The 15,650-nt window shown below is 51.0% G+C and overlaps 1 protein-coding gene across 1 annotated transcript; it reads left to right on the top strand.

Moving 5' to 3' along the window:
• The first annotated feature begins 6,738 nt into the window (after positions 1-6,738).
• Positions 6,739-14,848, top strand: LOC137768348 (putative DBH-like monooxygenase protein 2). Its single transcript, XM_068549829.1, is given in 14 exon segments — positions 6,739-7,020; positions 7,927-8,073; positions 9,288-9,449; positions 9,691-9,774; positions 10,607-10,774; positions 10,962-11,064; positions 11,259-11,425; positions 11,747-11,838; positions 12,124-12,220; positions 12,348-12,407; positions 13,519-13,649; positions 14,185-14,299; positions 14,599-14,808; positions 14,810-14,848. Coding segments are annotated over 14 exon segments (1,857 nt in total).
• Positions 14,849-15,650: the final 802 nt, after the last annotated feature.

Here is a 15,650-nt window from a genome sequence, read left to right as displayed (position 1 = left end):
CATCAGAGCCATGGTCCTTTCCATCACTCCAGCCAGATGCTTGGCTGTAGTTGTTTTAAGAACTGCCAGCAGAGGGCCCCAGCTTTCCTTTAAGAGCCGGTGGCCCAGGGCCTCCCTGCCCTACCATCTCCTCTGTATTAAACCGCCTCTTGATGGCCTCTGACTGCGGACCTCGCAGTGATATTCTCAAACAGAGGTACCCTTCCTGGAGAAATGAGAGAATACAGGTATCCAAAGGCCCCCAGGGCTCTGGGCCAGGCTCTCGACCTCCTCCTCAGCCCTGTCCTTGTCCTCTAGAGCCGGGCAGGTGTCCGCCACCACACCTGAAAGGGGCTGAGAGAAGACCAACACCTATGGCTGCTGCCATGCCCTTGGTGCAGGTCGCGGAGATCCGTGGGCAGATGGCGCTCCCTGATGGAAAAAACTTCTCACTGCCCACAAGCACTGAGGAAAGAGCAAGTGCCTGCAGCTCTGCACCGCAAACCACCCACCCACCCACCCCGCCATCAGCGACGGGGCTGCCGTTGAAGTGCCTCCTTATTCACTCCCTCCCACCTTGCACCCCAGTTACCTGCTCACGTGGTCCACACCGCCTGGGATGGAGAAGCTCCGAGCCGGAAGCAGAGTGGATTAGCTGCAGGCCGGTCTCCCATCTCTGCAGGGGTCTCAGGATGGGGGTCTCTCTCATAACACCTCTCCCGCCGGTTCCCGGCCATTTGTCTGGGGCTGAGCCTCCTCGTTCGGCCCTCACTCCACGTTCGGCCCTCACTCCACGTGTGCCCTTCCTCAGGCTGCAGACCCAGTTCTGAGCCATGGCTTTTAGGTCAATATTTGGTAAGTCCTCCGCTACGGAACCCAGACGCTGGTCCTTTCTAGGTCAGGCCCTCTCTGTGGATCTTAATTTTAGAAAGATCGACTTGAGATTGAGGTGTGAGAAATTTAGGCAGTGCTGAGTGCCGAGAATGTGGATCTAATCGGAAAAACCGTGTGCTTATTTATTCCAGGGGTGTGAGTGGGGGGGTCATACGTTGAGATATTCACTCCACCCCTTTTCTGAGCTCCCAGAATTTCTCGGGGTTTCTTTTCAGCACCCCTCTGGTACTGAAATGCAATATGCTTTTTATACACACGTACTGTGGAGAAAATAGCTAACAGTGATTAAGTGCTTCCAACATGCCTCTGTATTTTCCTAAAGGCTTCACCTGAACTGTGTCGTTTAATCCTAGCAGCAACCTTCTGAGTTGGGTAGAGTTACTGTCTGTACTTTGCAGACACAGAAACTAAGTTTCAGTGAGATGAGGTCTTCCCCAAAGTCCCAAGTGGCAGAGCCAAGGCTGCCCCCAGCCCTGCAGAGCCCATGGGTCGATTGCTGTGCCCATTTGGCCGAGTGTCTCTGAAGCGCAATGGGAAAGTGGCAGGGGAGGTCTGCTTGTAGTAAAGAGGCCAGAAGGGAGTCTCTGGGTGGGGAGGAAGCAGGCTGGGGAGGGCCGTCAGGGCAGAGGAGGAGGAGGAGGCTGGGTCTGTGGTTGGGAACCAGGGGTGGTTTTTATTCATTTGCCCAAGAAGGATGTCTCACTGTGTCTTTACTGCAGGTGCAGAATAGGGTTCTGCCCTGGGTCACGTTGGCCACGTGTAGGCTCAGCTCTCTGTCACCGACCCGCGTGGCCCGGTAATCTGCTCCAGGAAGGGATATGACCTCCTCATCCCCGGAACTCCGCAGACTGGCCAGCACCTGTAGCTGCCCCTGGAGATCCTGTTGGTACCAGCTCATCCAGGGGTACTGGGAATCCTTCAGGATGCAGCGCAGGGTTTCAGCCTGTCCGCGAGGTACCAGGACCCACCTGGGGCTTTGCTCCACCAAGCTTGTGTCGGCGTCTGAAACACACAAGCAGGCCAGGCTAAAGGTCCTGGGGGTAGTGGTCACTGTCAGAAATAACTAGTTACAGCCAAATCCTGAAGAGGGGGTCCTATGAGTAAGGCCGAGAGGAGGCTCCTGGGAACAGGACAGGTATTCTCACAGGGCGAGGAGATTCGTAGAGCTGGGATCAGGGAGCAAAACTTTCTGTACCTACAGGGGCCCCAGTGCCCCAGTCCCTTTTTCCCCCCCTCAATGCACCGAGTGGCTGTCTCTGCCTGGCCTCTGACCTGTGCTCACTGCAGCCATGAGAACCCAGCCCCACAGGATAGGAAACGGGGCCATTCCCGGGCCTCTCCAGCAGGGCAGTGGGACGGGGGGCCGTGGGACAGGGACAGCCTAGGCAGGAGAGCCGATCCTGGCCTGTAAGGTGGCGATTAGTGTCTGAGACTCTCTGGGCCCGACACTCAAAAGGGAGTGGCTTTTCCAGGAAACTCAATATCTTATCTCATCTTCTCACTGAGGCTCAAACCTCAAACTGGAGTTTCCTGTTTCGGCACCCAACACACACTCACACTCGTACACACCCCCCAGGCTCACTGAGGGCCTTAGTGAAGGTACCTGGCCCTGCACCCTCTCAGCTGCCTCGCAGAGATTCCAAACTGAATCCGTGCCTCAAATTTCTGCAAGGAATTAAAATACCTCATTGCAACGAAGCCACACTTGCAGATTGAACAGAAATCTTCTCATAGGCATAGAGGCTGCTGCGGGTCAGTGTTGGGCGGTCGGCAATGGACACTCATCTCCAGTGACCTGTGTTTTCCTCTGTAAAAGCAAATACAAACCAAACGGAAGAGGCTCAGTTCTCCTGTTGAAAATAAGGGGAGAGACTTCCCTCCCCTCCATTTTCTTAGAGAATTTACTTTAGAAAACTTGTAAGTTCTTTCTCTGTCTCTTTGAAATGCATACACTCTTCTTAAAAGCTAAATCACCTCTTGCCAGCATTAAGACCCAGGAATATCTTTCTCAAGGACCTGCAACCATCTCTTCAGAATATAAACATCAAGGAAGATGAGCTTAACTTAGTCTAAAGCAGATGGCTGGCACCGGGTTGCAAAATGATTTCATCATAAAGATATAACATGTTTATTTCTCCTTTGGTAAAGCCAATTTGCAAACACAGACAGACAGCCCAATTACCAAGTGACTTCAGCATGAACTGTGGATTAACAAAAGGTCCTGTCGAGTCCTCTCATTTGAGGACTAGTTATTGCTTATCTTGAGAACACGTGTGTAGTGGTTTTGATCTGCTGGCCTGTATGATAGGCTGAAATTTCTTTTTGTCTCTGCAATCTCTTAACAAAATGCTTGTGATGTGTATCACATTCTGACTTAATGATTATTCAATAATAAAACTGTTTTCTTTCTCTTCTACCTTTGTGGAGAGATTCTCTGAGTTGGGAGGGGATTTTGTTTTTAATTGTATTTTCCCAGCAACTCACAGTGCTGTCACTTCCTGGCAGTGTGAACTTGGACTACAGTTTCTTCCTCTGTAAGACGAAGATAATAATGAAAGCCATTTCATAGGAGTAAGTGGATTCATACATGAACACTTCTGAGGATAAAACTTGGCAGAGACTAATCGCTTAATGAGTTGACCTCTATTATTGCAATTTTAAACTTCCGATAAAAACATAATTATAGTGGCTTTTATTGGTCTTTAATCTCCTATCACTTAGTAATCAACTGAGATTCAAATCACAAGTTCTCGTAACTTTTTAACATTGATGAGAGGCCTCGTGTTTTGGTAACCAATGATCTGGGAAATGAGATTTAAAAGACCCACACCTATCGTGGCTACAACCTCAGCATTTTATACACAGAACTATGGAGACACAGAGGGGTCTAGCAACCAAACTTTACTCTTTCAGGACCTGGGGCTGCACAACATTCAAGTTGGTGTCAGGACACTCCATAAATGGAGAAGGGAATTAGAGCAGGGAGAGGCCGCAGACCCATCTTCCGAGAGAGTCTGTATGTCGGGGCCCAGCAGCGGCCTGGCATCCTGGGGGTCTGTGCCTCCCAGAGTCACCATTTTTTCTAATCTGCTGGACTTTTAATACATGCAACAATACAGTTCACATGAGTCTGGCAAAACATAACAGTCACTGATGGCATTTGGTGATGGCATAATACAGTTTCCAATTCACTTGGCTCGCTAGCTTTGAAACTGTGTGGTTCCTGATTTTTTAAAAATACAGATTTTCATTATGTACAATTCCGTGTGTAACTTCATTAATATTTTCTATATCACACTTTCAAATTTGCATAATCTAAATGCGCACAAAATGTCAATTGCACTACATTCTAAGTAACATGTGCTGATTCCCTTTTTTGGGGGGGAGGCGGGAATCTGATTTTTTTGTATGTAAGTTTCAGGTGTACAGCATTATAATTCAACACCTGTACACACTGCAAAGTGATCTCCACCACAAGTATGGTTACCATCCATCACCGTGCAGTTGACCCCCTTCACCCGTTTCACCCACCCCCGTGTCCCCTTCCCCTCAGGTAACCTCTGCTCTGATCTCATGTGCTGAGTCACTCTTGTCTTTGGCCCCCTTACCTATTCCCAGCCGCATCCGTCACTCCAGAGAGGGAGAGAGATGAGCTCTGTGAAGCATTGCCCAAATCACACCTCTTGAACACCAGACCAAAGGACACGCCGAGATGGTGTGTCCTCACAAGACTCGTGCACTTAATCCTGAGGTTTGCTGCCGAGGGAGTCAACTCTGGGATTTGGATGATGAAAGGAAAGGGGGCTGGGAGAGGGGAGAAAGCCATAACTGGGGAAGAAAAGGAGAAAAAGTCGGCAAAAGCCCCATGGAAAGCCACACAGACAGGACCCAGGAGAAGAGATTCCCTGAGCTGTGGTGGTCACTGGTCCTCCCTGAGGCCAGCACTCTGGCCGGTGAGCAGATTGCAGGAAAACGGATCCTGGGCCCATCTTGGTTTACAGGGCTGGCAGTCCTATCTCCCGGCCCCCTTCTGCATTTGTCTTAATCCCCAAGTGCGATTGGGATCAGAGTGTCTCTGACACCCCTGTTATCTCCTCCCCGGCTCCGGTTCCTCAAGGTCGGTGCCTCCTCAGGCTCCTCCTCTGGCCTTGGCCAGGCTCCCGTCCTGGGCCAAAGTAAGCCTCTTCCTTCCAGGTGGCTGCTTAGCTTCCTACCTGCTCTGCCTGCTCAGAGGTGGGCGGTATGCTTGCCCTCTTGGGAACGGTGTTTTCTCCCCACCGCGCCCCAGTTACTACTCAGGTGCTCACAGCAGCTGCAAGCAACCTCAGCTGGATCCTTACCAGCTTTGATGGGCTCCACAGGTAATGAGAAGAATAGGCGTGGCCTGAATGGAGGCGTAAACAGAGGTGCCAGCTTCTTCCCACCCTCACTTAAGCTGGATTCCTGTGTGGAGATGTGTGGTCCGGATTCTGTGACGGAGGAGGCCCTCGAGGCATGTATCCTTGTTAATTTTTCAGATCCTCTCCACTGTCTGATGGAGGAAGAACACTGAGGGTCAAATGATTATCAGCTCTGTCACTCACACTGGAAGAAAGAAGTCTAGGATTAGAGACTTTGGTCCCCTCCCTAAGGAGCAGCCAGCAAATGACACCAGCTCCCTCCACCGGGACAAGCCATGGTAGAGATGCCTCCAGGGGGCTGCGTGTCTTATGGGTGTCTGTGACCTAAGGAAATAATGGAAAGAGCACCATCCTGGGGGCAGGGCCCCTATGGTCTCGCAGTTAGCTCTGCCACCGACGGGACGGGGGTTCAGGCACTATGCATGTTACTCCCTGATGTTTCCATTTCCTCATCAAAAAATTAAGTGGACTGGAATTTTTGGAAAATCAAGTGGATCTAAAGTTCCTTTTCACTCTGGTGTTCTGATATTTTAATATTCCTCTGCGTTTCTACTGTTTGCCTCGTACCAAAGAGCTTGCCAGCAGGGAAGTGGGCCAAGACTCCAGTGGAGGGTCCCCGAATGTGACTTCTCCAAATGGCAATTTGTGGGAGGAAGGGCAAAGTGCAGAGCATCCCAAAGGCAAATTCACATTTATTCCCCATTTTCTCCCTCTCCTTCCCCACCTCCTCCTCCTCCTCTTTGCCCCTCCCCAGCGATGTGCAGAAACTCGAAGCTGCCCCAGACGTGCCCATCTGGAAAGCTGATTATGGGTCCTTCACCTCGACATGTCCTTCCAGGGATTAGTAGCAAAGACTCCTCCAGGAGACGGAGATCACAGCCTTCCCCTCCCCCCTCCCAACACCTCCTCTCCTCCTGAACTGTAGGGAGGCTGGAAGGCAGGGCCGCTTGGAGCCCCACCCCCACTCCCTGTCTGGGCATCACTTCTATGTAGAGACAAAATAGAAAATGCCCATAAGAAGTTGGGGTGAGGGACATGTGCCAGAGGCCAGAGCGCTCAGTAAGAACATCCAAGGATACAGGGATGGTGGGGGCAGAAAGGGAGAGAATGGAAGGAGGAAGAGAGAGAAATAGAGGGAGAGGCAGGGAGAAACAAAACCTCCTTGATTCTGCAGGGTCCCTATGGGTAGGACACTGGTATTGGGTCAGGATGGAGGAGACTGAGTGATTCATTCCCCAGAATTTCATGCCAGGTCCCTACTCCAGGGCAAGGGCAACCTTCTCTGGGCACCTTACACCTCCAAGTTATGTAAGTGGCACCACTCTGAACCCAGAGATAATCAGATCAGAAGAGCCCCAGTCTGTCCCTCCCCCGTGGCACGGTGCCTGGCACAGGCAGAGGTTGCATATAAGTCTGTACTTCTTGAGTGTCCATCTAAGGAGAGATGCTTCAGACCCCAGGAGCCATGGCCTGTGCCCTTCTCTTTTGGCTTCTCCTACTTACGGCCCTGCCAACCTCCTCTCAAGGCAACCACCTGGGCCTCACATCGCGTCTGCGTTATTCCACGTTCCTAGATCCTTCTAATGTCATTTTCCTGCACTGGGACTTTGAGGCTGAGATCATCACTTTTGAGCTCCAGGTCCGGACAGCTGGCTGGGTGGGCTTGGGTATCACAAATCGCTACACCAGAGTGGGAAGCGATCTGGTTGTTGGAGGAGTCTCGCCGGATGGCAATGTCTATTTCTCGGTGAGTGTGAGGGTGACTCCCTCCCAAGCGTGAGGGTCTCTTGCTGGGTGGAAGGTGGCTCTGAGTCCTGGAAGGATCCGCATTTTCCAAACACATCCAGGCACAGGCCCAGAGCACCAACTGATGTCTGACCTCTCCCTACAGAAATGGTCCATTGGAGAGTTTGAAGCTAGGTCTTCCAGACTGCATGTCTCTAAGTTGCCGAGGGAATGGAGCCATTGGACTGAAAGAGAGCGAGTCCTGGACCACGATCTCGGTGCAGGTCACTGGGGGGAGAGTCAAAGCTGTTTGGTACACAGTCCTCATCTTCAGTTACCTTTAGGCTCAGTCAAATAGACCGCAGCATAAAATAATCTAATAACAACATCAGCAGCTGCAACAATAATAGCTTAAAATTGTTACTCATTTTTGGTTAAGCAGGCATTGGTCCAAATTCTTTGCACATTAAACCTCACAGCATCACCATGAGGTTTCTTACCCCATTTTACAGATGAAGACGCAGCTCACCCGTCTCCCAGTCTCACTCAATCTGAACTTCATTTATATGGCGAAGTGTCCATGTTAAGAGCCCCCATGAGAAGAGGAATAGCATAGACAGGTCAGAGAATAAGTGAGCTTTTAAGACTTAGGGATATAGGAATATTAGGATTTATGGAGACGAGATTTGAAATGGGAGAAGTAAAGCAAGGTCAAGTGGTTAAACTCCATCAGACACCGTCCATCCCTCTTCCCCACGAATCCCCCCTCAATGCCATGCTCTGTCCTAGGAGCAAATTATAATAAATAATACAGACCTGGGTTCTGCTAATTTGGTACTTTAGGGGGGCTAAATGGACCCAGACTACTCGGAATCCGTGACCACTTAGGGCTCCTGGTTCTTACCGCTTGACCTTCCCTGGACCCCAGGATGAGCACCTGGTGGACGAAGACGCTCTGGAGGAGGACGGGAGCCAGGACGCGGAGCTGCTGGCACTGACAGAAGACGCCGTCTATACCACCATGCGTTTCTCCAGGCCCTTCCGCTCCTGTGACCCTCATGACCAAGACATCACGGTAAAAGAGGGAGGAGAGAGGAGCATTTGCTCACAAGCAGCCTCTCCTTCTAGGAGGTGAAGTCACCCCCAATCTGGAATGGCCGTGCCTGTCAGGCAGCCAGTCTCGGTTCCAGGGACCTCGTCTCTCTCAGCCTTCCCAGGCACGGCCCCAATCCTGCCGCCTCTGATTCCACCAGCCCTCTACAGGTGGCCTCCCACTGACAGCCCCATGCCACCCTCCCTAGTGTCCCCTCCTGAAGAACCTTGTCTGATCTCCTTGAACTTCAGTGTCATGAACCAGATGTGGACACAGGCTCAGAGAGGGGACATGAGAGGGGGTGTGACTTACTCAACATCTCCAGCAAGTCAGCCTCTAGGCAGAACTGGAACCTGACTAGTTCTGACCCCCAGTCTGAAGCGTTCTCCTTTCTGAAACCCCTAGGTGGCGTTTTGGGGGGGCTCCAAGGAGCTCTGGTTCTTTATGTCTCAGTGCAGAAAGAATTCAGGGAGAGGCAAAGTGATAGATAAGAAGTGACTTATTAGAATAGGAAGCTTGTGAGGCTTCCATCAGGTGGGCGAGAGGGTGCCGCCCCAGAGAACTTAGTGGTCTACAGTTTTACAATCAAAGGAAAAGTGGGGAGGGGGAGAAGACCAACTTCTTCCTCATTCTTGAGTAGACACAAGCTTCCATCATCAGCTCCTCCTCCAGGTTGGGCAGGGGAGTTTTCTTGTCCCTACATTGTCAAGCCAGGACTGTCATGGCACTAAGGAAAAATTATTTCAGGTCTCAGTACCGTGAGGGTCTTTCACTTTGAAATGTCACCTTTCCATAAATTGTTTTTTATGCGTGCAGAGAGCATGTCCTAGGGGTCATTAACTTACTGAGCTCACTGGGCAGGATGTGGGTCTCATGTCACCATTGTTTTATTGTTTTGGGGCATGTCTCATGCTTCTGTGGCATGGTTTTGTTGCTAAGCAAGCCTGCTTGGTTTTGTGGTTAAGTAAACCTGCTTTCTTGAGTAATCATTAACTTACGGGGGTCCGCCATACTTTTTTCTCTACTTACAATCCCCTTGTGGGATTAACTATTTAATCACCTACTTTGTCCCTTTACTCTGTCCCTATAAGTTCCACTGTCGATGTGAGCAAGTGGCTTGTGTCGGTGGTTGGGTGTGGATGTGTGCAAAGTGCTGCTCAAGGGCTGCAGCACCTCGATGCCCTTGACACCCCCAGAGTGACACTGTGAGGGTGCTTGCCGCCTACGGCCCAGATGCCACTCTGAAGCTGGATTGGGAGTGTACTTTTGTGAAGTCCATCTTCCTGCTCCAAATCGTCCACCCCGATGATCTCGATGTCCCCGAGGACACCATCATCCATGACTTGGAGATCACTGATGTAAGACCCCTCCTCCCCACCCAGCCGCCTCCAGCCACTGCCCATCTTCCTCTCAATCCAGACCTTCCTCTTGCACCCAATATTAGTATGTTCCTGGAACTGAGGTTCCTCTGACTCCCCTCGGTCCCCCGAGGATGGTCAAACTGGCCCTCAAGTGGCCGCCCTTCCCCGACCTGTCCCTTCCCCTGTTTCTCCGGGAGCCTCCGTACCACCTGCTCAGCCTCTGTGTGTCCTCCTCCAGTTCCTCATCCCAGAGGATGACACCACGTATGCCTGCACCTTCCTCCCTCTCCCCATCGTTAGCAAGAAGCACCATATCTACAAGGTACCATGAAACAGACTTCAGGACATTGTCAAGGTGGTTGAGATAGGCAGTGGGCATGGTTCACTCTGAAGAGATGGTGTTCAGAAAACTGCTGGGAGGATGCAGGAAGGAGGTGGTCAGGAGAACATGGGGGCCAGGCCAGGTTTGCTGAAGGTGTCAGTTTCATGATTTCCTGAGCCCAGAACTATAGCTCCCGGCACTGTTTTATTCACGCCCCACAGTGCAGCAGCGATTTTGATGACGCTCATTGGTTAATAAGTGTTTGCAAAGAACAAAGCATAAGTCCTGCCCTGGGCCCAGAATTGTGTTCTCTTAGCCCAGGAGGAGGTGCAGGCTTGGGAAACGCGGCCAAAGGCTGTCAAGTCGGGAAAGTCTGGCTAGTGGAAACTCAAATTGGTCACCTGACTTCACATTTGAGTGATTTCAATTTTGATCGAACAAATAAAAGTATGACCTTACAATGAGTGGCAAATGTGTGGGAGCCACTGTTTTCTTTAGAGAGTGAATCCAACAAGGCAAATCACATGCTCAAATATAGAGAACTGACGAGGTTCTTAAGGGAAAGTAGAAAGTCTTGGGATGTTCCCGGCTGGATCAAGTGTGTTGTGGTTTCAGGAAGGGATTTTAAAAGGGTGAGGGCTGAGAGAGGAGTCAGACTGAGTGCAGGGGAAATGATAGGTTGGGGAAGGAAAAAAACAGAGGAAACAGAAGAGAAAGAGAAAGAGAGAGAAGTGGGGACTGGGCATAGTTTTATTTGGGGAAAAGGAATAGGGGGCATAAGGACATGACCCAGAAGATCTTGACCACACTCTGTCCTGCGTCCCCCGCCCAGTTTGAGCCCAAGTTGGTCCATCACAAGGAGACGATGGTGCACCACATCGTGGGGTATGCCTGCGGCAAGGCCAGTGCTCTCCCCAAGGGCATCAGCGACTGCTACGGGGCCCACCCCGCCTTCTCCCTCTGCTCGCAGGTCATCGTGGGCTGGGCTGTCGGGGGCACAGTGAGTCGTGTGATGAGAGAAATCAGCGGCTAAGGGGACACGTGTGGTTGGGCAACTGGGATTGTTGGATTGATGGAAGGTGGGGAGATGGGAGGTCTCAGACGAGGGCCAAAAGACAAGGGCGGGCCCGGGTCCCTGCACCTACTTCCCAGCCATTCTTGCTGCCAAGTCACCCTCCATCCAACAGAGTTACCAGTTTCCAGGTGACGTGGGTATCTCTATTGGGAAGCCTTTGGACCCCCAGTGGGTCCGACTGGAGATTCACTACAGCAATTTCCACAGCCTTCCTGGTGAGCACCTAGAGCATTTACGGGAGAGCAGCAGGTGAGGCTGGCTGAGTCCTCTAGGTGTCGGGAAGGGGATGCAGGGTGCACGCCTACTCCTTTTGCTTGCAGCACGCCCCCCCACCGCTTTCCCAGGGCCTCTTTCTCCCCACCGTGCGACACGGTCTCCTGCATCCTGTGACTGGTCCTTCCTGCACCAGATGTGTACGACTCCTCGGGGATTCGAGTGTACCTCACGGCGCAGCTGCGCAAATATGACATGGGTGTCCTACAGCTGGGCTTCTTCACTTTCCCCATCCACTTCATACCCCCGGGCGCCGAGTCCTTCGTGTCCTACGGGCTGTGTAAGACGGAGCAGTTCGAAGAGGTGAAGCCGGGAGGCACCCCTCCTCCCCTGATCTTCCCGGTTCCCCATCGCAAATCTGGTGTGACCCACCAGGCACAGCTTGAGCCCCAGACTTGGAGAATGACCACTGCCCGGTGCTCAGGAAAATCGCTCACCTGAATGGGGCGGGGGAGCCAGGAGGCAGGGCTGCGGGGCAGGAAGAGGGGCCAGGAGGTCCAGTAGGGACTAAAGGGGTGTGTGTCTCAGTCATAAGACGAAGGTGTCAGATATGAAAGGAGGAAACCGAGGAGCGGGGCCAGACGAGAGTTCCTAACAAGCCAGGTGGTCTCCTCCCTGCCACAGATGAACGGGGCCCCGGCGCCTGACATCCAGGTCTGCGGCTACCTGCTCCACACCCACTTGGCTGGCCTCACTCTGCAGGCTGTGCAATACAGGTAAGGAAGACACAGATTGGAAGCTCTCCCTTCTGTATTTGGAAATAAATGTTAGCAATAATTATTTATTCTGCGGCATGATGTTATGCTCAGTTGGGAGTCGGAGAAGCTAGAACTATCCCTAGAGTAGTGATGACAGGAATATGACAGTGGAGGGAGGAGCTTTTTCATTTTACGGGCAATCTGTGCCCACAGAATGACCGCACATGCTGCTTCTTTGTTGATAGACCCCCTCCCTGCTTCATCCTCTCCTTATTCCTGTCCCCTCCCCTTGTCCCCTTCCAGAAATGGAACACAACTCCAAACAATCTGTAAAGATGATTCCTATGACTTCAATCTGCAGGAGACTCGAGATTTACCTTCTCGAGTGGCCATCAAGCCGGTGGGAGCCTGGGGGGAGGCATGGCTGGCGTCGGGGGAAGCCAGGGTCAGCACTCACTACTGTTAGCCAAGAGGACTGTACCAGTCCCTCTGTGTCTTACTTTGAGCCTTTGTTTCGCTCTGCACAGGGAGATGAATTGCTGGTAGAGTGTCACTACCAGACGCTGGACCGCGACTCCTTGACTTTTGTAAGTACCTCTCTCCCCATCATGGTCAATGACGGTAGCCTCAGAATAGAGCCCCATCCCTGGCCTTGGCTATCACGTGACTCAGATTATTCTAGCTGAAGCCCCTTTCTTTCTCCAATGGTATTACCTAGGCACATGGGGCTTCATGCTCTCGCATCCCCATGACTGTAAGATGGGTACAAGGATTCCCGTTTTCTCTGTCAACGACCCACTAAGATTATGAAAGAAAAGCATGTGATAGTGTCTAAGAGCGTGGACTCTGGGCCTGATTGCCTAGGTCTGAATGTCAACATGATCATTAATAACTTTATAACCTTAGACAAATTATTCAGATTCCTTGTGTCTCAGTTTCCTAATTCTTAAAAGAATTAATACTATCTACCTCATAAGATTTGGGGGAGAGTTGATTAACATGCCTAAAACATCTAGATCATTGCCCGACTTTTTGTAGATTGTCAGAGTTAGCTATTATTATTATTATGGTCACAAGGAGCCCATATTTTGTGTGTCAGGAATGGCTCAGTGCCTGTAGGATTCAAAATGGATTGCACGCTTCCAAGGAAGAAAATACAGCCATACAAATGATTACAACACAAGTTAGAAAGTAAAATATACCGTAAGAGAAGAATGGGGAAAATGCACTAGGGGAATTCACAGGGAAAAAAAATCATCAGGTCCTATTACAGTGAACTGAACATGTGACATATTTCAGTGGGTCCTGCTTTTGACATGTAGAGATGGGGAATTCCAGGGAAGCTCAAAGGGAGTGGCTTTTTCGGGAAACTTGGTATCTTATCTCATCTTCTCAACCATCTTTTCTCAAACCAGGGCAAGAGCAATGGAAATGTAGAGGATGGGGAAGATACATGGGATATTTCTTTGGAAATAATATCAATAATTGTCCACCAATTAGAATCACAGGAGGAGAAAGCAAGTGTGGTGAGAAGTAGTAAATAACAATTAGTGAGCTGGCTCAAGGTTAAGGGAAAAGGAAAACAGTGTCATTGGTAGAATGATCACCTAATCTAGTTTCTGCCTACCTTGTTCCCCTCTCTCTGCATGCCTGTGTGTCTCTGTCTCTCCATCTCTCTCTCTCTCTCTTCTTCTCCAGGGGGGTCCCAACACCGTTAATGAGATGTGCCTCATCTTTCTCTTCTACTATCCCCAAAACAACATCTCCAGCTGCATGGGGTACCCTGACATCATCTACGTGGCCCATGAGCTGGGGGAGGAGGCATCAGAGCGAGTCATCCTGGAAGATAAGACCCTCAAGAGTGACCTCTAGAAGTTAGATCACTTGTCTGCCTTTTTCTCATGCACTACCTGATTCAAAGACTGTTTACTTTCAAGTAGTGACCCTTAATTACTTGGGACTAAGGGGCCTCCCTGAGACTCTGATGAAAGCGCTGAAACTCCTTTCCAAGAAAAATGCACATCTTTGCAGACACATCCTATTTCACATATAATTTCAGGACATTTATAGTTTCCCTGAAGTCACCCTATCAACCTTCTTGGACTTCATGGCCCCCAGATTAAGAAACACTTCTTTAAAGAGTCAGAACTTTCTCTTTTTCACTTTTAAAAATTTTCTTCTCTGAGCTCTGATGATATTTCTCCTTCTGCCAAGCTCACGGTTGTGCCATTGAGCTGTAAGACATTCCTTATGGTTTATGCCAACATGGAGCTCATGCTAACAAAAGTGAGGCTACTTTATACACATTTTGCCAAAGCTTTCAGTCAACCCTCAACTAGTGTCTGTTCTTCCTGCCCATGACAGCTCCATGGAGGGCATGATGGCCATGAACAAGGTGGAGTGGACCCCGGAGAACATTAAAAAGGCTGAGAAGCCCTGCAAGGAGGCCCAGCAGACAGTGATAATAAAGACCATTGACGTTAAGTGTCCCAGGAGACACCACGCTCCCAGGGTTAGGGATGGAGGGGTGTGGGAGGGTACTGGACGTGGCCTGAAAAGAGAAGAATGAGGGGTATGAATGACAATGGCAGGAACGCTGGGTCAGAGAAGGAGAAGCTGAGGGAGCAGAAAGAGGGCCGACGCTGCTCTGGGTGTGGATGGTAGTCTCCCAGTTAGCCTGTGAGGCTGCAAGGACTGGGGATTACCGAGTAAGGTGTTAGGAGAGGAAAGGAGGTGGGGATGCTTCCACCTTCACGCATTTTCTCCCTTCTCCTGCAGGAGCTAGTGGAAAACACAACAGGCTGGATTCCGGAAATCATCCCTGCTCCCCGGGGTCCTTGCTTGGAGTCCTCCAGAGGCCTCCTCCTGGTGGAGCCCCAGGACAGAACCCCTGCAGGCTTCAGGGCTGCCCCCATGGCCCTCTCGGGCTCCAGCAATGCCACACCAAGGCGCCTCCCCCTGACTGCCCTCTTGTTTGGTCAGGGGGCCCGTGTCTTGGCTCCTAGCCACCCTGCGGGCTGGAGCCTGATACCATCTCCTCATGTCACATACTCAGGCCCCTCCCTGCTCAGGCCTCCCCTTATCACCAAACACAGAAACTCCCCTCTGCTTTGGCCCCCAAAGTCCCCCATCTGTGCCCTTCTCATGACTTTGGCCATGAAACTACAGGCTTGGGCATGGCACAGAGTCCATAAAGCCTTTCCCATGACAAGCTCGGCAATCCATCCTTTAAAGCTTTAGAAGCATTGGTGGGACCACACATTTTCTAACAAAATCTAGATTCAAGGTTGGGTGATCTCTGAGCAGTCCAGTGCCCCAGCTTGATTGAGGGGATGCCGCGTGGGGAGGAGGGGACTTGAATGCAGAGGGGGAGCCCTGTAAACCCTCCTCAGCCCATGCTGGCCCTGAAGGGGCTCCGGTTTCTCTTTTCTTCTGACATTTTTGTCCAACCCTCCCTGTGAGGCAGAGGCAGCAAGCCACATGTGTGATTTGCAGTAAAGGAAGGTGCTCTGTTTACAAGGAACAAAGCTCAAGACACCAAATTAAATAGAATTCAACCCGCTTCCTGTTGCCATCTCTTTCCTTTGAGCCTTCGGTCCAGGAGAGGCAGCTGGGAGGTCTCTTGAATGGCTCAGGATAAGGCATCCAGAAGGCATCTGAGGGCCTGGTGGCCCAAAATGCAACATCTAATGCAGGCCTTGCTTGCCTCACCTGTACCTCCACTGTCAGATGATCTTTATTTACTCAACAAGTATCACTTTCTCAACACTCAGATCACCAGGTGTCAAGAGCCTAACTGGCCAGGGAGGCTGACTTGGGCTCTGGGAACA

The sequence above is a fragment of the Eschrichtius robustus genome, chromosome 8 (assembly GCF_028021215.1).
Source record: "Eschrichtius robustus isolate mEscRob2 chromosome 8, mEscRob2.pri, whole genome shotgun sequence".
Classification (NCBI taxonomy): domain Eukaryota; kingdom Metazoa; phylum Chordata; class Mammalia; order Artiodactyla; family Eschrichtiidae; genus Eschrichtius; species Eschrichtius robustus.
This window is presented reverse-complemented; position numbering and strand designations above follow the sequence as displayed.